Raw genomic sequence first — 22,001 nt, 5'->3', positions numbered from 1 at the left:
CTGCCTATGCTTTCTTGTAGGGGTTTTATGGTTTCAGGTCACTTAGGTTTTTAATCCATTTTGGGTTTATTGTTGTGTGTGGTGTATGAAAGTGCTCCAGGTTCATTCTTTTTCATGTGGCTGTACCATTTCCCCAGCACCATTTATTGAAGAGACTGTCTTATCTTCATTGTATATTCTTGCCTTCTTTGTAGTAAATTAATTGACCATATAAATGTGGGTTTATTTCTGGGCTCTCTGACCTGTTCCACTGATCGATGTATCTATTTTTCTGCCAGTCTCATACTGTTATTACTACATCTTTGTAGTATACCTTGAAATCTGAGATTGTACTTCCAGCTTTACTCTTCTTTCTCAAGATCGCTTTGGCTATTTGGGGTCTTTTTTGGTTCCATACAAATTTTAGGAGTATTTGTTCTAGTTCTATGAAAAATTCTATTGGTATTTTGATAAGAATTGCAATGAATCTGTAGATTGCTCTGGGAAGTATGGACATTTTAACAATATTCTTCCAATCCATGACCATGGAACATCTTTCCGTTTGTGTCATCTTCAATTTCTTTCATCAATGTCTTATAGTTTTCAGAATATATGCCTTTCACTACCTTGGTTAAATTTATTCCTAAGTATTCTTTTTGGTGCATCAACTGGGTTTTGAAGACAGAAAGGGTTACACAAACAGAGGAAGTATGAGGCTATTGCAGGGATGGAGATATAAAAGAGCAGAGAGTGCTTAAAACACCAGAATTAATTTGATGTGACCCAAGCATGCAGTCTGAGGAGGCAGTGGCAGGAGCGGAGACTGCTATAGGGAAATAATTTGCAATGTTGAATTTGACCTGAGCCTTGCACTCCTGAAGCTATGGCTTTTCAACACCCTCCTTCCACTTTTTTTTGTGCTCCAGAAAGAATTTATGGCAAAGAAATATCCATTCCCTTATGACTTAGGTAAGACTCATGGATACTTGTTTACCTGCGACAAGGCAAGACAATCCTTCTGAACTAATCGTTGCCTTAAAATGTTTAGCTGAGCTACTTGTATCCACTGATCAATCAAAACAAAATGCTTTATTAACCAACTTTAGTTAAGCTTCTCCCATACCCTTCAGGTTCCTTATTTTTGACTTACCCTCAGCCTGAGCCAGCATACGACCCCTCCAGAGAATAGGCTGACGTCAAGGTAAAATATTCTCTGATCTACTACTATCCAATCAAGTCACCCTTTCCTCCCACTTTCCCACACCCAGTTCTTTCTAGCCTTCTTCATTCTTCCTTTTGAAGGAAAAATCCTTTTTGCCTAGCCCTTAAGACACTTGCAGATCTTTAGGTCAGAGTGGCTCCCTATTGCAATAGTCCCTTCCCTCCCTTTCCCCCGCCCCCTTGCAATAATCCTTTCGAATAAAGTATCTCCTTACTAAATCTGGATTTGTTTTCTTATTTGGCAGAGTCAAACACACTTGCATTAGAATCCTATCCCCAAAGCTCTTTAACCTTCAGCAAGACACTTAACTTTTCCTAGTCTCTGTTCCTGTGTAAGATGGGGGAGAATATGATACGTTTCAGGGTCTTTGTGGCGATTAGAAGATATGACAGCCTGGAAACATAGTAGTTAATACTAGTCATTACTGTTACTATTGAGTCTTTTGAGCCACATCAGAGTCACTTTCATTCCTTATGAACGAATGCCGTTATATGTCACATTAAGTTTGTACCCATTATTGTGTCTTCAGTACCTGACCAATGCTTGGCACACAGTATATGCTCAATAAATAATTTGGCATGACTGCCTTTATCCCACTGACAGCGGGGAGCTATGGGAATAATGCCTAGTTTAGAAAGAGCAGGTTAATCACTGGCGACCTTCACGGGCTTTTACCTATTAAAATTCTCATCTGTCTTCGCACTTGCCTCCTCACTGACACCTGGGATACGTTTAATGCCGCCTCTCTTGGAAAATGGAAATGACCGTAATTCCTGTCATCCTCTGAAATCGAGAGAAAGCGGAGGAGTTTTTTTCAAAGCATGACAGGCATAGACGCATTCCCATAGCCAATAAAGTGGTTTATCACCCGAAGCTCAGACCTTATCAGAGGGCCTCGCCCACCTGCTGATGCTCCGCCTTCCCGGCAACTCAAGATCCTCCCACTCAGGCCGGTGCTAGGGGCTCATTTACCAGGTTGGCTCGCGCCTCCGTGTGCGCGTGCGCACCACTGACCGCAGGCGGACGGGGCGGGGACAATTGCGTCATCGGGGCGCGCGCTGCGGCCGACGCTGTGGTTGCCGGAAGTTGAGTGGCGGTAAGTGAGCCGCGCTGCGGAGGGAGTAGTGGGGTCCTGCGGGCTGTGTTTTGGAGGCCTGGCGGGAAGGGGCGAGCTCGGCTGTGAGGACGAGGGTCGTGGCAGAATTCAGGTTCCTCCCTCCTCCAGGGAGTCACTGACTCCAGCTCTCGCCCTCCTTCTCCTGCCGCGTCCCGTCCGACTGGTTTCAGCCCGGGGTCTTCTGACTAGAAACCTCCTGATGTTCTAAGTCAGTCCCTCCTGGCGTCTGGCAGGGATGGTTCTCAACCTTCGATGTTGGGACACCAGAGATAGGACGCCAGTTCTCATCCTGGCTTTGCCCGGGATTTGCTGTGTGTCTCTGGCATGTCACCTCTTTGTGAGCCTCTTTTCCCTCATCTGTAAAATGGGAGTGATAATAACGTCATTTGTGAAGCCAGGGTGTTAAATGAAGTCACTTCTTTCTCAGGGCTTTCTAAGCTAAGGTTTTCGACTCTTCAGTTTGGTCCAGGGATTACAAATTTTAGTGCTTATGCATCAGGTAAAGTATAAATGTAGGTGTAAGGAATTTCCATGTCAGAAAAAGTCAAACTTATATTTTTACTGAGTTGAGTTTTATAAGCAAGCACAGTACTAACATTTACTAACATTTATGAAATTGGAGAAGTGAAAACAAAACTTTTGTGTTGCACGCGTGTAATCTCTTGATTTTTAAACACTGACGACTACAGTTTTTTTCAACGCTAATTAAAAAAATTTTTTTTTAATTCTGTGAATGAAACCAGGTGTATCTGTGATTGCCAGTTCCAGACCTTCAGACCTCTGGGTCCCAGTCTGCCTTTCCCATTGCATACTTGCATTTCTTCTCTGACACCCCTGCCCACTGGTTAAATTTCTTTGGTGGCAGAAAACTATTTCTGGTTATTCTTGTTTGGATTTCCCCTAACTCTGACTTAAGTCTATACCATAATCTCGGCTCATTGTCCCTCCTTCAGACTCTTTGGATCTCCCTTCCAATTTATTGCCCACACATCCTTGAAGGCTGCTGGTTTGTTTTCCTCTTCACGCCATTTCTTCTCCAGGCTGAGCACATTTCATATATTTACCTGTAGTAAACTCCATAACAACCAAAAATTTTGTGATGTGCCAGGCATTACCATAAGTACTGGTGATGGGGGGGGGGGGTAAAATTAGACCGATTTCAGGGAGCCTACTTTTTGATCCTGGTGGTGGCAGTTGTGGTGATTGCCAATAATACAGAGCTTTTAGTGGGTGGTAGGTGTTTCAGATACTGTTAGTATCCTGTTCAGATACTATCAAAAAAAGAAAAAGAAATGGTAATGGGATGGAGAGTACCTGCGGGTAAGCATAGGGAGCTGTTTTAAAAGCTAGCTGGCCGGGATGACTTCTCTGAGGAGGTGACTTTGGAACTAACACTTGAATGAAGAAAAAGCCAGCCTTGCGAAAGCTCATCTTGCCTAATTATACTTCCATCCCCCAGTTCTGCGCTGTAGTCTCGTTAAACTGTTTACAGGTTGTATCTCACTTGTAGCCTTTGGCTCCTGCTGCTCCTGTTCCTAAAAGATCTCCCCTTCCCCCTCCCATTTTTCTTGGCCAACTCCTCCCAGCCCCTCATGTGACAAGATTGTGAAATTCTTAAAGGAGTTGTGTACCGGGCTCTTGTTCAAGATGCCCATCCCTGTCCTCGAGGAATTAATTATTTTTTAAGTCAAGGACATAGACAACAGCACTGTGGAATGCAGCTATTGTAGAGATTTGCCAGAGGAGGACTTAGGGTGATCACAAGTCAGGCTGAGGCATCAGAGAAGTTTTCTGTGAGGAGGCATCGCTTTACTCAAGGCCTGAAGGATGAGCAAGATTAGTCAGGTGAAGAGGCATGGGAGGTGGGATGACATTGCAGACATTGGGAGTGGGGAGGGCTGTAGGTAACTTGCATCGTTCACCTCGGCTAAGAAGTGACTGTGGAAAGGTAAGCAGGAGGCAGATCACAAAGGACCTTGCGGGCAATATAAGGTTGTATAATCTAATATATGATATATAATTAGGAGCACAGGATTTGGACTGTAAGTTACATGCTGGCTTTGCCATTGAACTAGTTTTGCTACCTGGGGCTGGTCACTCCCTTTCTAAACTTCAGTTTCCTTATCTGTAAGCCATCCTCCCAGGGTTGCTGTGAGGATTGAATGGTATATGTTACCCACTTGCTAGATGGTAAATGATCAGTAGTAGCAGTTAATATTACCGTGCAAAGAAGTTTGCACTTTATTTTGAAAGTGTGGTGTCAGAGAGTTGCAGTGAAAGTTGAAGAAGGGGTGTGATGTGCTCTCATCTATTTTAAATTTTTTAAATATTTATTTATTTTTGAGAGACAGAGAGACAGAGAGCCAGCAGGGGAGGGGCCGAGAGAGGGGAGACACAGAATCCTAAGCGGACTCCAGGCTCTGAGCTGTCAGCACAGAGCCCAACGCGGGGCTCGAACCCATGAACTGTGAGATCATGACCTGAGCTGAAGTCGGACTCAACCGACTGAGACACCCAGGCGCCCCTGCTCTCATCTGTTTTAAATTACTCAGGCTCTCCCATGGTGACTACACTGGACAGGGCAGACCCAGCAGGAAGACCAGTCAGGGCACTGTTCTGTGGTCCAGGTAGCGGAGGAGGAAGGCCTGAACCAAGGCAGTGGCTAAGCCAAGGGAGAAAGATGGGTGGGTTTAAGGGGTAAAGGAGGTGCTGGACTGGTAGCTGGATAACACCACATGGGGAGAGGAGGAAGGTGAATTGGGATACGGGGTGCTGAGGGATGGATAAGAGGGTACTTATGTGTGGACATAAGTAATAACAAAATTCTTTTGATTAGTGGCCCTTGATTGGTTATCCCTCACTTCCTTGGAGGTTTTATTTGGAAATCCAAATGGCCTCTTTTATCCACTTTTACCCTTGGGAAAGGAAGTTCAGGACTGCCTTCCTCCTTTTTCTGTTTCCTGATCCTTCTACCTATCTCCAGTATAAGTAAGGCCTGGTTGTGTATTCAAGGAAGAATAATTAGATGCTGCTTTGTTACCCAGTAGGGAGTATGCATCTCTGTGGTCTTGGCAGACTGGGTAACAGCTCAGTCTCATTCCAGCCTCTGCAACCCCCCCCCCCCCAACCATGATCACCTTTGGGCTTTTCTCACCTTCTTTGTTGTGATTACTTTCCTTTGAACTTATTCCTGTTTGACAGTCTCTCCTTGAGTGTGTAGTATAGAAAGGAAGGCCTCTTTTCTCTAGGAGTCTGACCAGAGGGAGCAGGACTGTACTTTTTTTGTGGAGACCTGAGGCCCCCTGTCTTTGTTGTAGACACACCTGCCCTTGACACTGTCACACTGTGGGCTCCCAGCACTGCTTGACACTCCCCCTTGTGTTTGGACAGCTCTCTTGCCCATCTTCTCCTTGTCTTTCAGATTTCCATTCCTCTCCCAGCCTCCTAACCTGGACTTTGACTTCACTAAGTTGCAGCCATCAATGAAGGCTCCTCAGCTTCTGTCACTTACTGACTTGTCTCCAGCTGACTGTATCACTTCACCTCTGTGAAAGAAATGTGTTTAAGGCTGATTCTTTTACTTGTGCTGAGGTTCCATTGTTCTGTTTCTTTCCTGTTTAACCATCTCTTCTCATTTAAATATCTGGAAAAGACGAAACACCTTCACATCACATCACATCACATCACATCACATCACATCACATCACATCACATCACATCACATCACATCACATCACATCACATCACATCATCTCTTCCCATCCACGTTTGTTGACTTCCTGAAGTCATCATTTGCTAAAATCCTTCTTCTGTCCCACCTGTCCTCCAAAATTGCCCTTCCTCGTCTTCAGACCTTCACGTTGCCTGAACCCCTGAAAGTTTTCTCTTACCTTTTGAATTCTGAGCACATTTCATATTGCTGATATTCCTTTGTGTTATCTGTCTGGCCATTTCCCCCTCAGCTTCCATTGTGGGTCACCCCCCCCTCCTTTTGTTCATTAAATGCTAGTTTTCTCCAAGGTTCTGTGCTCTTCTATACTCTTCTATACTCTGTGCTCTTCTCACCCACAACTTCAACTCCCACTTATGTGCCAAGGACCCCTGTTCTGTATGTTGAGCTAAGATCTCTCCTGCAGGCCAGGCCTCAGACTCAGTGAGTCCAAAATTAATCTCATCAGCTTCCCTCCAAAGCTGCCCTTCTTTCTACATCCTTTCCTCTGACTCATCCCCCTTCTTCCATTTAGTCATTCACATCAGAGCACTGCAGTTGTCTTGGCCTTTTCCCTCTTCTCCCATCCCAGGCAGTCATCAGAGTTCTACAGATTCTCCTTCCTTGATGTCTCCTGACACATTTTCTCCTCCATTGCTTCTCCCATTACCTTCTCCCATTACTTTAGGCTCTTCTTGCTTCTTGCCTGTATTCCTGCACAACCACTGAGCCGCTTGCCCTGTCTGGTGCTCACTGGTACTGGAGTATCATTCCTAAAATACGGATCTTTGCTAAAATACAAATCCCTGCTTCTTCAGTCCAATTTAGATACCCCTCCGCCCTCCCATAACATCCTGTACAAACACTTATACTATACCATATGGTACTTGCTTTATTCACAGATTGCTATACTGTGATTCCTGGTATGTATAAACCTCAAAACTTAGGTCCTGAAAGGCAGAGACCTTATTCTCTTTTGCCATTGAATGCTGAAATACAGCACGGGAACTGTACATAACATAATGTTTGTTGAAGGGATAACTAAATGGAAATCCCCATGTCTTTCACACGTTTTGTTGATAACGTCAGTCCTATTTTAGAATGACTTCTGTATCAGATACATGCATTTTCTTTTTTTAAAATTTTTAAGTGTTTATTATTCTGAGAGAGAGAGAGCTCGTGCACAAGTGAGGGAGGGGCAGAGATAGAGGGAGGCACAATACGCTGAGCTGTCAGCCAGAGCCCGATGTGCGGCTCAAATTCATGGACCACAACATCATGACCTGAGCCAAAGTCAGATGCTTAACTGACTGAGCCACCCAGGTGCCCCTCAGGTACATGCATTTTCTAATCGAATCCTCACAATAATTCTGTGCAGCAGGTAGTGTCCCATCTTACAGGTGGGGAAGAAGGCTCAGAAAAGTTAAATGACTTGCCTGAGGTTGTGTGGCTAGATGTAGCAGATGTGGGGTTTTTTAATTTTTATTTATTTTTATTTTTTTAATGTTTATTCATTTTTTGAGAGAGAGAGAGGGAGACACAGAATCTGAAGCAGGCTCCAGGCTCCAAGATGTCAGCACAGAGCCTTACACGGGGCTTGACCCCACAAACTGTGAGATCATGACCTGAATTGGATGCTTCACGGACTGAGCCACCCAGACACCCCTCAGAGGTGGGATTTTAATTGCAGTCTCTCTGGCTCATGAAGCTGTGTCCTTCCATTATCATACTGCCTCCAGTGCCTGCACTGTTGTCCAGCTGTTTTTTTGGACTGAGATTTAAGACCCTGTATTTATCTCTGAATTTTTTAGTCTTGTTAAAATAGGCCTGTTATTCCAGGTGGTCAGAATCTTTTGTATTGTGAAGTTTTGTTATCCATCATATTGCCTATTCCTTCCTGCTTCGTGTCATGTATAGAATTGATAAGCAAACCTGTATCAATCATCAAAGTCACTGGTAAATGTAGTAAGTATACCTTTTTGAATATATTTGTTTATGTGGTTTATGTGTCTTTTTCCCTGCTCTAAGCCCCTAACACAATGTTCAGCACACATCAAACACTTAGTAAATATTGATGAATATTCATTCATGTAGATAAATAAAAATAAATAGATTAGGACCAAAGACTGAACCAATGACTTATCACAGTTAGCCCCTTTCTTTTATATATATGTATATTTTTGTTTATACATATAATTGTATTTATTATACTAATTATTATTAAGATTTATTTTTGGGAGGGAATCCCAAGCAGGCTCCATGCTGTCAACACAGAGCCCAATGCAGGGCTCGATCTCACAAACCATGAGATCATTTCCTGAGCTGAGATCAAGAGTCGGATGTTTAACCAACTGAGCCACCCAGATGCCCCTATTAGTTCCTTTCTTATTGACACCAGTTCATACCGTAACCAGCATTCTTCAGATAAGATTATTTTACCGGTTCATAGTCTCTCTGATTTTGTTGGAATCCAATTACGACAGCTTCATCTTGTCTACCAGGATATTTAGAGTGGTCTTTTCAGAGGCCTTCCTAGGTCCAGATATCCTATATCCTATATCTGGTTCTTCTTTGATCAAGGAAGAAATGCAGTTACTCTCACGACTCCTTCTTAAACCATAGTGGCCTCTTAGGATTAATACTCAAGACTGCCATATACAGTTGTGCAGGTTGTGCGCTGCCCAAGAGGCCACATCTGAGGGGGTTTTGTTTGGATCATAGGCATCATGAATTTACTTTTGTAGTGACGATTTTCTGGCAGACAAAGGTAAAATGTCTTGGGTCAACCTAATCAATGTATTAAAACAATTTTCTAAGGAAAGGAAGTAAAATGTCTCCAGGAGGGGGTATAGTTTTCTAATTGCACAGAAGTGACATGTGGTCTGGAATGGCCCACATGCCACCTTTCCTGAGCAAAACCTCTGTCCACTAGGCTGTAGAATCCATCCTTATTCTTATCTTTGGAAATCAAATATTTTGGAAATCTGGTAACATGTGTTGGGTTGGCCCAATTTTTCAGCACCTCTTCCTTTTCCAGGACTTCTTAGATATCACCAGAAATGAAACCACAGAGCCTCTGTTACTCAGAAGCTAGCCTCCATAACTCAGCCAGCTTTTAGGAAACCATGCCAGATTTTACCTGTTGGTTGACATGAGGGCTCTCTAGCGATGCCGGTGAATCCAGGTGGCTGTCCCTCGTACATAGAATGAAGCAACATGACACTGTTGATTGGTGCAGTTAACAAAAAGGACTCTGAAGCAGGCATGCTGTTTCCATCTTCCTTGTGTTGTCTTTCTCCTCTCTCACAGGCTGTCTCAGCTTTTACTATCCCTCCCTCGTGGGCTTGCCACGCCCCACGACACTGGTATCCAGTGCATCCATTCTCAAAAACAGGCTGAACAAGAGCACGTTGTATGTGAAGGTTAAGGTTATTATAGCAGAAGGAAAACAAAGGAAAAACTCCCAGGAGTAACCAGTGAGAATGAAGGTTACAGTTTGAAGACAGTGGAGGTGACTGCCAGTTCTCTCATTGACAAAGGTGGCATGCATGGAGGTGAGGGAGACAACCCGTCCATAATAGCAGTTATCCTGCCTGCTTATGTGATCAGCTGCAGCCACCTGTCAGTACCGTCACACACACAAAAAAGCCACTTTCGATGACTCGGTGTCTTGTGGAGACCTCAGTTTGGCCCAGGGGCATCTTGACTGTAATGCGATTTTTAAAAGGAATTGAGGCTTCCAAACCCAGCTGGTTCCCCTGTTGGAGTCCTGAGTTTTCATCTTCCAGTAAAGCCTAATCTTGTCTTCGAAGTTTGGAACTTTGCCCCCCTCCTTTTGGAAGGGAGGGCCTGTAAACCTCCCTCTTTGGCAGCCTTGCACATTATTTCCAAAACTCGTGAAGTTGCAGGACGTCATTAGCCGGCAAAATGTGCATTGGCTTCGTATGCCAAAGAGGCCCCCTCCACACTCCTGGCCATCTCCCCTTTTTTTTTTTTTTTTTTTAACCCATCAGCTTACATACTCTGTTTGTCAGCAGGACTTGGCCATGTGGTTTGGTGCTTATTTTAATGACTGCCAGAGCTCACAGCCCCGCAGCTGGGAAAATGAGAACAGAAGTCTGCTCTATGTGCTCCATTTTGGCCCAGAGACGGCACTTCAGGGCCAAATTGTGGTTGTTCTGGCGCTTCTGCTAAGTGAATGGCCCCACGTGGCCTGTGAGAAATTGAACACAAAGTGCTCCTAACCCTTAGCACTTGTTCCTCTGGACTTGCCCTTGATGACCTATAGCAGGAGACCATCCGTTTCATTTTAATTAAACCTCTGCTGTGACTGCAGTGCTCCTTTGAGGGACGTGAGGCTTACACAAGGCCCGTTTGAGATGGAGAAAGTTTTCACAGTGAGCACGGAGAAGGGCAGCTGCATTAGGCAGGCAGCGTTGGCTAATGTGAGGTACGGGGCATGTGTTGACAATCTGAGGGCACTACCACTTAGGCTGACTGCGCCAGGCCCCTGAACAGGCACATCACGCCCTTTCTCATTTAGCTCTCCCAACAACCTCACGGGTTGGCTGGAATTATCCTTATTTTACAGATGAGGAAATCAAGGCACAGGGGATGAAGTTACCCGCCCAAGGCTCCTCAGCCAGTGAGAGGTGGAATTGGGAACTCATGCTTGGGTCTCTCTGAAGACTGGGCTCCCCACTGTCACATTAGCATCCTTTCTCTGAACGACTGGAAGTTCCCCTGCCCTCCCCAAACAACAAACAAAAAAACAAAACCCCAACAACATACAGGGAAAAGTCAGAGCAAGGCATTTTTATTAGAACAGTTAGGCTAGTCTGTTTCTCTGCTGTCCCTCCAAGGGTTTAGTTTCCCTGAAGACAGGTTTGTTTGTTTCATCACTGTGATTTTTGTTCATTTTCTACCAGTTGACTTCTTCATTTCCAGAAATCCTACCCTGGCTTAATATCTGCTGCATCCAATCCTATTGCCTACCCTCCCTTGGAGGGAGACCAGTTGGACAGACTCACCAGGGAGCATTCCCGGTCCAATTAATTACATAAGCAGTAAAGCCAAAATACTTCCGTCTTCAGCATCTTTAATAACAAATGCCAGAAAAATTTATGGAAATGATACTTCTTTTATACTTATTTAGAGCAATGAGTTTCTTTTCACCAAAGCTAGATTTTAAATAGGTCATCTGTTAACTATTAAGTGAATACAGGAAGGTTCTGTGTAGGATCATTATAGCTTGAATATAGGGCTTTCGGTTTTACTTTTTTTGTTCAGGTATAGTATGCATATGGTAAAGTACATTAATCGTAAATATATAGCTCATGGATTTTTGCATATGTATGTGCTCGAAACCACCTCCCAGCTCAAGGAAAATGGAATGTTTCCAGCTCCCCAGGAGGCTTCTTACTGCCCCTTTCCAGTCAGTAGCCCCATCCCACCCTGTAATTACTATTCTAACTTCTTTCACGTAATTGGTTTTGCCTGTTCAGTATAGCATAGGCTGGGTGTGTGCAGGCACTAAAATTGTCTTCATATTTTATTTTGGAACAGTTTCAAATTTGCAGAAACCTTACAAGAATAAGACAGACCTCTCATATACCCTTCTCCAGAGATTCCAGGCAGATTTTGTCCCAGTAGCACCCTTTATGAAAACAGAGTGACAAGCCAGCATCACATGTTGCCCCCGGTCATCGTGTCTTTCTCTTTTACTCTGGAACAATTCCCTAGTCTTCTCTTGACCTTGACACTTTTTTTTTTTTTATGTTTATTTATTTTTGAGAGAGAGAGAGAATGTGAGCAGGGAAGGGGCAGAGAGAGAGAGAGAGACAGGGAGAGACAGAGAGAGAGGGAGACACAGAATCCGAAGCAGGCTCCAGGTTCTGAGCTGTCAGCACAGAGCCCATCATGGGCTCAAACTCATGAACCAAGAGATCATGATCTGAGCCGAAGTCGGATGCTTAACCGACTGAGCCACCCAGGTGCCCCAAGATCTTGACACTTTTGAAGATTATAAGCCAGTCTCAGTCATTTTGTAGAATGTTTTCCAGTTTGGGTTTACCTAACGTTTCTTCTCAATGAGACCCACGTCATTTGCTTTCAGCGGAGTGGTATGGATGTTTGTGCTTTTCACTGCATTCTATCAGATAGCATATGTATCTGTGTCCCATTGCTGCTGGTGTTGACTTCAATCCCTGCATTAAGATGGTGTCTGCCAGATTTTGTCACTGTAGAGTTACTTTTTCTCTCCTTTGAAATTAATAGTTGTTTTTTTTTTTTTTTGGTGGAGAGATACTTTGAGACTGTGGATGTAGGCCTTTGACTTCTGTACCTATGGGAATACTTTCAGGAAGAAAGATCTATGCTAACTTTATACTTGGTTGGGTGAGATTTCATTTCAGTTGATTTGTACATGCATATCTCTTATCCACTAAGATCTTAGTCCTAAAAAACGATAACAGATTTATTTCTAAGTCATATGGCATATTTCCAAGTGTTCTTCATGATTGCTTGCTCTAATCTCCATATTCCATTGTAATAAGCTTGGAGTTTGTCTTTCCAGTCATAGAAGCCTGGGCTATTTCTTTCTCTTGCTTCTTTTATGGGAAGGTACCCATAAAAGGTTTCTAGAACTCATCTTAGTAACATTTGGGAGCCGTTCTGCAAGTGATTATGGTGTATTGAGAGGGATATGAGCCAGGATCTGTATCTGTAGAATTTATAATCAGGTTGATGGAGGTAGACAGATCAGCAAAGAGCTGAACAGTAATACTAAATGTAGAGGTAGTTTAGAGACAGAAGTGGTTAACCAAAGCCAAGGGAGAAGAGAAAGCAATGGGTAAAGAGAGTGAAAGGGAGCTCTGGGAAGGCTTTATGGAGCAAATAACCTCTGAGCTGGATTTTGAAAAGTGCCAGTCACAGGAGCAGGGATGCCTATCAGACACAGGGAGCTGTTTGTTCAGGGTTGTGGAGGCAGGACAACAGGTGTGTTAGAGGGGCACCAAGCAGCTGGATGTTTCTTCAGCATCAAGTCAGAGGTGAAGAGTGGCGGGGCCACCAGGGTGGCCCTGGAAAAGTTGGGAGGCAGTATCAGGGGTCAAGGAAAAAGTAGGAAGGAAACCATCAGAGGTGTGGTAACATGCCTGTTTTGCATGTGCATTGCCACTAATGCCATCTCCTTGCATGTTATGAGCTTCAGTAAATATTAACTGAACTTCACGGTAGCTTACTGATCCTGATATATGCGTGTGTGAGTGTTCGTATGGACTACGTTTTCCAGTTCATAAAGATGTATTTGCAGCATCACAAGGTTTCTCTCATGGACCAGCAACTGTAACCTTGCAACCTGCTTCACCCAAATAACAGGTTTGGAAGATCATCTAGTCTGAGGGTCTGCAAACTACAGCCTGCAGGTCAGATCCTGACCCACACCTTGTGTGTGTGTGCGCACAGTCCATAAGCTAAGGATTGTTTGTACGTTTTTCAAGAGTTGTAAAAAAGAAGAAGAAACTATGACAGAAACTGTTTTGGCATGAAATGACTAAAATATTTACTGTCTGGCCCTTGTCAGAAAAAGCCTGCCAAACCCTGGGCTCGTCTGACTGCCTGATACAGTAAACCTTTGTACAATATGACTTGGCAAATAATCATCTTAATATATGCTTGAACACTTCCACTAATGGAAAATTCATTATCTCTCCGGCCAATCTGTTTCTTATTTGGACAATTCAGGCTATTAGTAATTTGTAAAGTCTGCTGTAATTTGTCTCATTATTGCCTCCCTGTAGTGGCCCTTTTTGAGGGGAAGGGAACTATTATTTCATGTCAACATTTACTGAGCTCCTAATATATTCTAGGCAGTGTGGTAAGTGCTGAAGAAAGATGAATAAGACATGATTGTTGCATCAGAGATCTCTCAGGTGTTATTTCTTGGAACCAAAGCAGTTGTGCTGGTAGTCTTATGTCTCCTTCATTCCCCATCTTGCCATTGGGTTAGGACTTTTTTCTTTAATTATTGTATTTATTTCTGTATTGTTGTTCTACATACACAAAATTCATTGTATTTTGAACACAAAATTCATTGAAGTCTGAACACAAAATTCATAGGGAATAGGGTCAGACAGTTTAAAATAACTCTCTCCACACCCCTGTCTCCCAACTCCATAGCTTCTTTCTTGGGAGGCAAGCACTATTACCCATTTCCTGTGGGGATTTGACTTTGAAGAATAGCACTACCCAAGGTTTAGGACCATTTGGACAGAAACTTTTGGTAAATATTCAGACAGTGGTATTTTTTGAGCTTGTCCTTATGTAATTTGCTGAGTGTGACTTAGTTTTATTTTCATAAAAGCCTAAAATTTGCACCACTTTTGGGTGGTAGACACAGCCCCAAAAGGGTTTGTATTGCTTAACCACCCATCTGCGATTTCAGTTTAACCTTGGCTGGATGTTTTGGTTACTGCTGGGATTCTTTTCCATTACAGCATTGAATCTTCATCAAATCCTTTCCTCTTTCAGTGGAAGTGACACAATCCCATCTTGTGTAACTCCTGGGTTTCACATCCCGGATATGATAGAAATAGTCTGAAATAAAGTTAACCCACACTTATATTGATGCCTCTGTCAGTTTCTTTCCTGGAATATGTCCGTATGTAGTGTTGAGGTATGATGAAAGTCATATTTTAACTTTCTAAGCTAAGCAGAAGCTAGAATTCTGACCTTGGGATATATAGGCAAGCCTTAATTTTCATGAAGCAGGTGATGTTTGGATATAGGTTAGTTACACATAAATGACTTTGCACCTGTAATTTACTGCTCCCTCCAGATTTCTATTCTGATCATTTCCTCTTAAATCTTCCCTTCCAGCTTAAGGAAGATAGCAGTATGACATAGATGTATAGGTTCCTAAGTGATACATTTATACTTGCATATCATATTTAGATGTTTCCAGCAAATTCCCCATCACGTGTTGCTGCTGCTGCTGCATAGGACCCTTCTGTTTTCTGAGCCTGTCAAGCAGGAGTTCAGCAGCTGAATACCAACCACATCCTCTTGTGAAATAGGCTCTTGGGTTCTGTTTGAAATTTCTCAAAGATCAAATAAGTCAGAAAATGTTTGAAGGATGTGCCTTTTATGTAGATTACTGTCTTAGTATGCCTGTCGGTTATCTTCTAAGTGGTCTTCCTGAATCACTTTTTCTCAGCTACTGAAGTGCTGTACAGAAGAGTTTTCTCTTTTGTTTCTGGCGCTGGTAAAATTCCATCTTGATGACCTCAGTAGGTCATCAAGATGATGGTGAGTTCCTGTTAACCTTTAAGAGTAAGTTGTGGATGACTAAAGCATTTAGGGACCTGATGACCCATCCCGTGGAGGATCTCAGAGATCCATTTGTACCACTGTCTGCACTGTATGATTTCCTTCCATATTGGACGATTACTCTGGCCATGACCTTTTTCTTTTGACCCTGTTGGAGAGGAGGTTAGTATGTAAATGTTTTTCAAAATGGTTATTGTTTTTAGCATATGTGGGGCTGATGGGTAATATTCAGGCTCTGAAAAGGGGTGTCTTCTTTCAAGGCGATACACTATAGTGATGAGAGTTGGGGCTTTGCCGCCAGTCAACCTGGGTTATAATCTCAGCTCTTCTACTCCCTAACTGAGTGACTTTGGGCAAGTGACTTGATATTTCAGTGTCTCCATTTCTGTTCTGTAAAGTAGGCACAATGCAACCACTTTGGGGTTGTCATCAGATAATATGTAGAATGTTTAGTGCTTGGCACAGAATAAACATTCAATTAGAACAGTTACTACTGCTGCTGTTATTTAAAAAGTTTTTTAAAAGGTATGATCAAAAAAGTAAGTATGATTCATGATGGCAAATCCTGTAATGGAAGTTTTCATCTGTCATTACAGAGAAGGGGGCCATTGATGCCCACTGACTGTGGGCATTAATGAGAGCTTCATCAAGAGTCTTAGTAGATGAGAGGAATTTCCCTGGTAGAGAGGGGGAGAGGTCTCCTAGGGAAAGGTGAAAGACTGGGAAACTCTCTGTGGAGTAAAGCCAGTAAGATTTTGTTTGTTTAAACAAGGGAGCCCCCTGCACAGATCAGATCTGGTGGCAACGTGACAACTTGTTTGGAGAAGACAGGGACAGAAGGCAGTGACCTGTGAGCATGTTACTGCAGGAGCCAAGGTGTGAGATGGTGGGCCTGATGTGTGGCGGGGAGGACGGAGAGAAGAGAAGCTGACTTGGACAGGAAGCACGAAATCACATGTTTGGAATATGGACTTTGGGTCCTTGTCCTCTTCCCTCTTCCACTTTCCTACCTGTATGTCCTTCTGTGGACTTCTTACCTCTCTCAACCTCAGTTTCTTCCTCTTTAAAATTGGAACTGTCACTTCCTAGGGCTTTTTGGAGGAGTAAATTCAGGTGCACACCCTGCTGTGGTGCCTGGTCCCGGTTAATGCTGAGTAGCTGTCGCTGTCATCTTCATCTCATTCCGGAGGCCCGTTTAAGGTTGAACCTCTAGCAATTAGTGATTTATTGAATGTGAGAGAGAGGAAAATTGAAGATGACTTTGAGGTTTCGACCTTGGATGTAGGTGGTACTATTATGTAAACTAGGACATGCAGGAAAAGGGGCAGAATTTTACAAAAAGAAATGTTTAGTTTGGATTTGTCAAACTTGAGACGTCTGAGAAATCCAAGTCCTGGCTTTAGTATGCGTGTTGCTAAAGCGAGCACATCCAAGTCCTGGCTTGCTTGCCTGACTGCCTGCCTGCCTGCCTGCCTTGTTTGTTTGTTTGTTTGTTTGTTTATTTATTTAAATTTATTGTCAAATTGGCTTCCCTACAACACCCATTGCTCATCCCAACAAGTGCCCTCCTCAATGCCCATCACCCACTTTCCCCTCTCCCCTTCCCCCATCTCCCCTTCCCCTCAGTTTGTTCTCTGTATTTAAGAGTCTCCTTTGGTTTGCCTTCCTCCCTCTCTGTAACTTTTTTTTCCCCTTCCTTTCCCCCATGGTCTTCTGTTAAGGTTCTCAAGATCCACATATAAGTGAAAACATAAGGTATCTATCTTTCTCTGACTGACTGACTTCACTTAGCATAACGCCCTCCAGTTCCATCCACGTTGCTGCAATGGCCACATTTCATTTTTTCTCATTGCCAAGTAGTATTCCATTGTATATATAAACCACATCTTCTTTATCCATTCATCAGTTGATGGTAAGTCCTGGCTTTAAACTCACTTATACAGTTGGCCCTTGAACAACTTGAGGAATAGGGTGCTGATCCCTATCCATGCCAACTTTTGACTCCCCCAAATCCCATGTATAACTTCTGACTCCCCCAAAACTTAACTACAAATTATATATATTTCTCTTAATTCCAAAATCAGCCAAGTTGGGAAAACTGAAAGCTAGGTAATAATCTTGGCTCAAAACTCAGGCAGTAGGTGTGAACGATAGTCATAGTGTGACTCTTCATACCTTCTGCTGTAGAAATATTGCTCTGTCAGGGATGGACAGTGATGGACAGGATGGAACATGAAGAGACCTCCCCCACTTCTGCTTTTCGGAAATATCAAGTTCTCTAGTGTTGTGCTGGAGGTGTATCCCTGAGAGTGTGTGCAGGGGTAGGGGAGTTATAGTGTGTGCATGCCTGATTGCTGGGGGAGAGGTCAGAGGGAGATTTCAGGAGGAGAAATATTAAAATACATATATAGTAGAGTAAGATGCAAAGTTTCCATGCATTTAAAAGATAAAAGATGAGATGTCAAAAAAAAAAATTCAGGTACTGTGGTTAGGTGGGCCAGAAACTTCTTTGTTCTCCTCAGGTGGGGGGTGCTCAAGTGCTTTCATTCAGAGCTGTGACAGGGCTTTGTGTTTCTGACCAGCTGGGCCTGGGTTTTTTACTTGTGAAGTTCTCCAGGATCACACAGGAGGGCACAAATTTCTGAGACTATGATTATGTCGAAGAAGGAGTAGTAGCACTTGTACACCAGTCAGACCGACTTGAACAAGAAAGGAAGATGCACAGAGGTGAAGGCCAGAAAGGCCTTAGAAAAAGGACTTCACTTAGAAAATCAGTTGTGTTGCCAGGAGGCTAAACTTGGCAACACGGGCACATTACTCAGGGTGGTTTTCAGTTATGTCTTCAGGTAGCCTGCATAGCTCCCATCGTTTTTTGTTTGTTTTGATTATGCCTTATTATAAATGTTTTTTTTTTCTTTCTCACCACATTTGATGCCATTTTGCTGTGTTCCGTTTTGTTTTTTAGTAGGCGAGAAATAATGGCAGCAGCTACGGGGGATCCTGGGCTCTCCAAATTGCAGTTTGCTCCCTTTAGCAGTGCCTTGGATGTTGGATTCTGGCACGAGTTGACCCAGAGGAAACTGAATGAATATCGGCTGGATGAAGCTCCCAAGGACATTAAGGGATATTACTACAATGGTAGGAGACAGTTCACTCTGTATGTCATCATCTTCTGTCACCTTCTCTGCCCTCTAGAATAGGGTCAGCTTTCCTTTAGAAAGGGACACTCTTGTCTTGTATAATTAATGATCTTCACTGTTTTCTATTTTTACTTCTTGTCTTAATTTCTTTTGTTCGTTCATTCTTTAAATTTGTTTATTTGCTTATTTTTATTTGAGTATAGTTCAGCCACAATGTTACGTTAGTTTCAGGCTTACAACATAGCAATTCAACAAGTTTATACGTTATGCTGTGCTCACCACAACTGTAGCTACCGTCTGTCACCATACAACATGATTACAGTGACGTTGACTGTATTCCCTATGCTGCACCTTTTATCCCCCTTTTACTTCCTGACTTTTGACCCAAGTTCATTTTCACTTCTTTCCCTCTGGGAAAAGAAAGGGAGTAGCGATACCCCAGTTAATTAATCCAAAGAATGAATACTGATTACTTAGAATTGCTGGGGGAGGAGATTAGAAATCATTTCCCCCAGTGAATCTTTCTTTCTTTTTTTTTTTTTATTCTTGACAAATTTCTGAGATTCAGAAAAGCTGTGGCATCTTCTGCTAAGTCCCTGTTGAGTATGGATGACCAGAATTGCACAGGGCAGTTTGGGCTCAAGAAAAAGAACAAAATTATTCACAAACGTTTTAGTTATGAATGCTGCTATTACTGACTCATAATGGAAAATGTGATAATGCTTCTGTCCAGGTGATTCTGCTGGGCTTCCAGCTCGCTTAACATTGGAGTTCAGTGCTTTTGACATGTGAGTATTTTTTTTTTTTTTTTTTTGCTTAAAATCTAAAAGTGTTTGCTTTTTGTGAGGAATGAGCATTCTTAACTTTGCACATAGGTGAACCACAGGGAGAACTGGGGGAGCCCCCGGGAGCAGGGCCAGGTCCTTGATTCTTTTGTCCCCATTATAGCACAGAGACAAGTGTTAGATGCTTAGGACTATCAGATATATTATTTTTAGCAGGTAATTATCATAGCCTGTTAGGTCCAAGTATCATCTAGATTAATTGAGATTTAGATAATATCCCACCTGCTTTTAATTTTAATTAGTATTTTGTGATCCTTTATTGGTACTTCTTGACTTACTCCTTTAGATGCCTATCCATGGGCATCAGTGAACATATTTATTAGACTACTTCTGTATACAAGCCACTGTGTAAGGCATTATATTATGGGAATACTCAAAGAAATATGACATATCCCCTCAAAGAGTCTTTTTCCCCTGGTTGAAGGCCACAGGGAGTGCTGGAGAGAAGACAGATATTCATTAACTTAATTATGTGGGTGTTTTCACATACATAATCCTTTTCAGACCTGCCAGATGTGAATAATCTCTATTTTTTCAGACAAGGAAACAATGGGTCAGAAGGTAAAGTGGCTTGCCCAAGGTCACATGTGGCTAAATTTAGGAAGCAGGGATGAGAGAAAAGTGAAGTATATTTCTGAGGTTGTAGTCTTAGTAGCTGGGGGCATTTTATTATCTTCTACAGAGATAGACCAGGAAGTGGATACAATTTTAAGAAGAGGTAAGCTTGGTTTAGAACCTGTTGAGTTTGAGATGACATCATCTGGTAGAAATGCCCTGGAGGCACTGGAGTCAAGGAGGAAGAGTCATCCAGGTAGAGGAGTCGTGAGGCCAAGAGAGAGGAAGACTGTTGTGTAAGAGAACAAAGGACCAGAATAGTGAATGGATCTGATTGGGGAGTCTGCAAAGGAAGACACGGAACTAGCAGAGTAGGCAAGAACTGTTGCAGAGGAAGAACCAGAAAAGCATTACAGAAACCAAAGATGTATGCTTTCAGGAAGGAAAGAGATGATCAACAATATCAGAAACAGAAAGGTCAGAGTTCAGTGCAAGGGTCATTGGATTTGTTGATTAGGCCCTTTGCAGTTCTTGAGAATTGTTTCCCAAAGTGAATTTTACACAGAAGGGTGGAGCAGAAACCATGTTGAGGGGCTATAAGACAATTAAAGGTTGAAGAATGGAAAGCTTCCGAGTGGTCAACGTTTTTTGCTTTCTCCACATTAGCAGTATCAAGTTGCAGGATGTGGGGAAGGCCAAGTGGTCTTTGTAAGTACTGCTTGGCTTTTCAGAGTAGCAGTAGTCAAAGATTAGGGTGTTCTGAGTAAAGTATCCCTAGAATATATCTTTTATTTTTATTTATTTGTTTATTTATTTTTGGATTTTTAAGTTTGTTTTTTTTTTAATTCCAGTTAGTTAGCGTACAGTGTTGTATTAGTTTCAGATATACGATGTAGTGAGTCAACCTGGTGCTCACTGTGCCAAGTGTACTCCCCAGTCCCCATCACCTATTTAGCCCATGCCCTTATCCCCTGCCCCTCTGGCAATCATCAGTTTGTTTTCTATAATTAAGAGTCTGTTTCTTGATGTCTCTCTCTCTCTGTCTCTCTTTTTTATCCCCTTTGCTCATTAATTTTCTTTCTTAAGTGCCACATATGAGTGAAGTCATATGGTATTTGTCTTTCTCTATTTCACCTCCCATTATACTCTTTAGCTTTATCCATGTCATTGCAGATGGCAAGATTTCATTCTTTTTTATGGCTAAATAATATTCCATCATATATATTATATATACATACCACATCTTCCTTATCCATTATATCCAATTATACACACACACACACACACACACACACACACACACACAAGTCAATTGATGGACACTTGGGCTGCTTCCATAATTTGGCTATTGTAAACAATGCTGCTGTAAACATAGGGGTGCATGTATCCCTTTGAAACAGTGTTTTTGTATTCTTGGGTAAATACCCAGTAGTGTGATTGGTAGATGGTAGGGTAGTTCTATTTTTAACTTTTTGAGGACCCTCCATACTGTTTTCCACAGTGGCTGTACCAGTTTACATTCCCACCAGCAGGGCATGAGGATTCCTTTTCTCCATATCCTTGACAACATCTGTTGTTTATGTTGTTGATTTTAGCCTTAGAATGTATTTTTTAAATCTCTCCAAAAGTCAATGCATTTGATTCCTGTATATCAAATTGCAAAATTTAATTGCATAACATAAATCCAAAATGATATTAGCCCTTTCCTCTATAGCAGGTAAGTCAGAGATTTGATATGAGATAAATAATACCCCATACTTTGAGGAGAAAGAATGGCTTAGGATAAATAAAATGCAGTCTTGATAAAAATATATTAGTCTTTACACCTTTAAAAGGTATGTGTTGGTGTTTCTTGTTCTCTTCAGAGGTTTCTTGCTCTGTAATAAATTCCTTGTGATTGCTTGTCAGAACAAATCAAATCCTAGTAATCGATCTCTTGTTTTGGTAGAGACTAACTTACCTTTGAAGCAATTGCAAGATAATAAGGAAAAGAACCAGCAGAGTACAAGCATTAAATTATCTGAAGATGATCAAGGGAGTATATCAACAGTGTAGTTTTAATGTGATCTGGAGAATCTAACATTCCTTGCAAGCTAGACTTGCTCCC

General features: G+C 42.4%; 1 protein-coding gene across 2 annotated transcripts in view; it reads left to right on the top strand.

The window, feature by feature from the left end:
• The first annotated feature begins 2,155 nt into the window (after positions 1-2,155).
• Positions 2,156-22,001, top strand: part of ATG7 (autophagy related 7) — a 247,397-nt gene continuing 227,551 nt past the window's right edge. Inside the window, exons 1-3 of one of the 2 annotated variants that reach the window (XM_027042645.2) lie at positions 2,156-2,297; positions 18,320-18,492; positions 19,228-19,282. In XM_027042645.2, the coding sequence (XP_026898446.1) occupies positions 18,333-18,492; positions 19,228-19,282 (215 nt within the window). In that variant the 5' untranslated portion in view covers positions 2,156-2,297; positions 18,320-18,332. The remainder of the gene's footprint in view (positions 2,298-18,319; positions 18,493-19,227; positions 19,283-22,001) is intronic. The other variant, XM_027042646.2, reaches the window with a different exon arrangement.

This window comes from Acinonyx jubatus, chromosome A2, assembly GCF_027475565.1.
Source record: "Acinonyx jubatus isolate Ajub_Pintada_27869175 chromosome A2, VMU_Ajub_asm_v1.0, whole genome shotgun sequence".
Classification (NCBI taxonomy): domain Eukaryota; kingdom Metazoa; phylum Chordata; class Mammalia; order Carnivora; family Felidae; genus Acinonyx; species Acinonyx jubatus.
The sequence above is the reverse complement of the archived record's forward strand: the minus strand, read 5'-3'. Positions and strand labels throughout refer to the sequence as shown.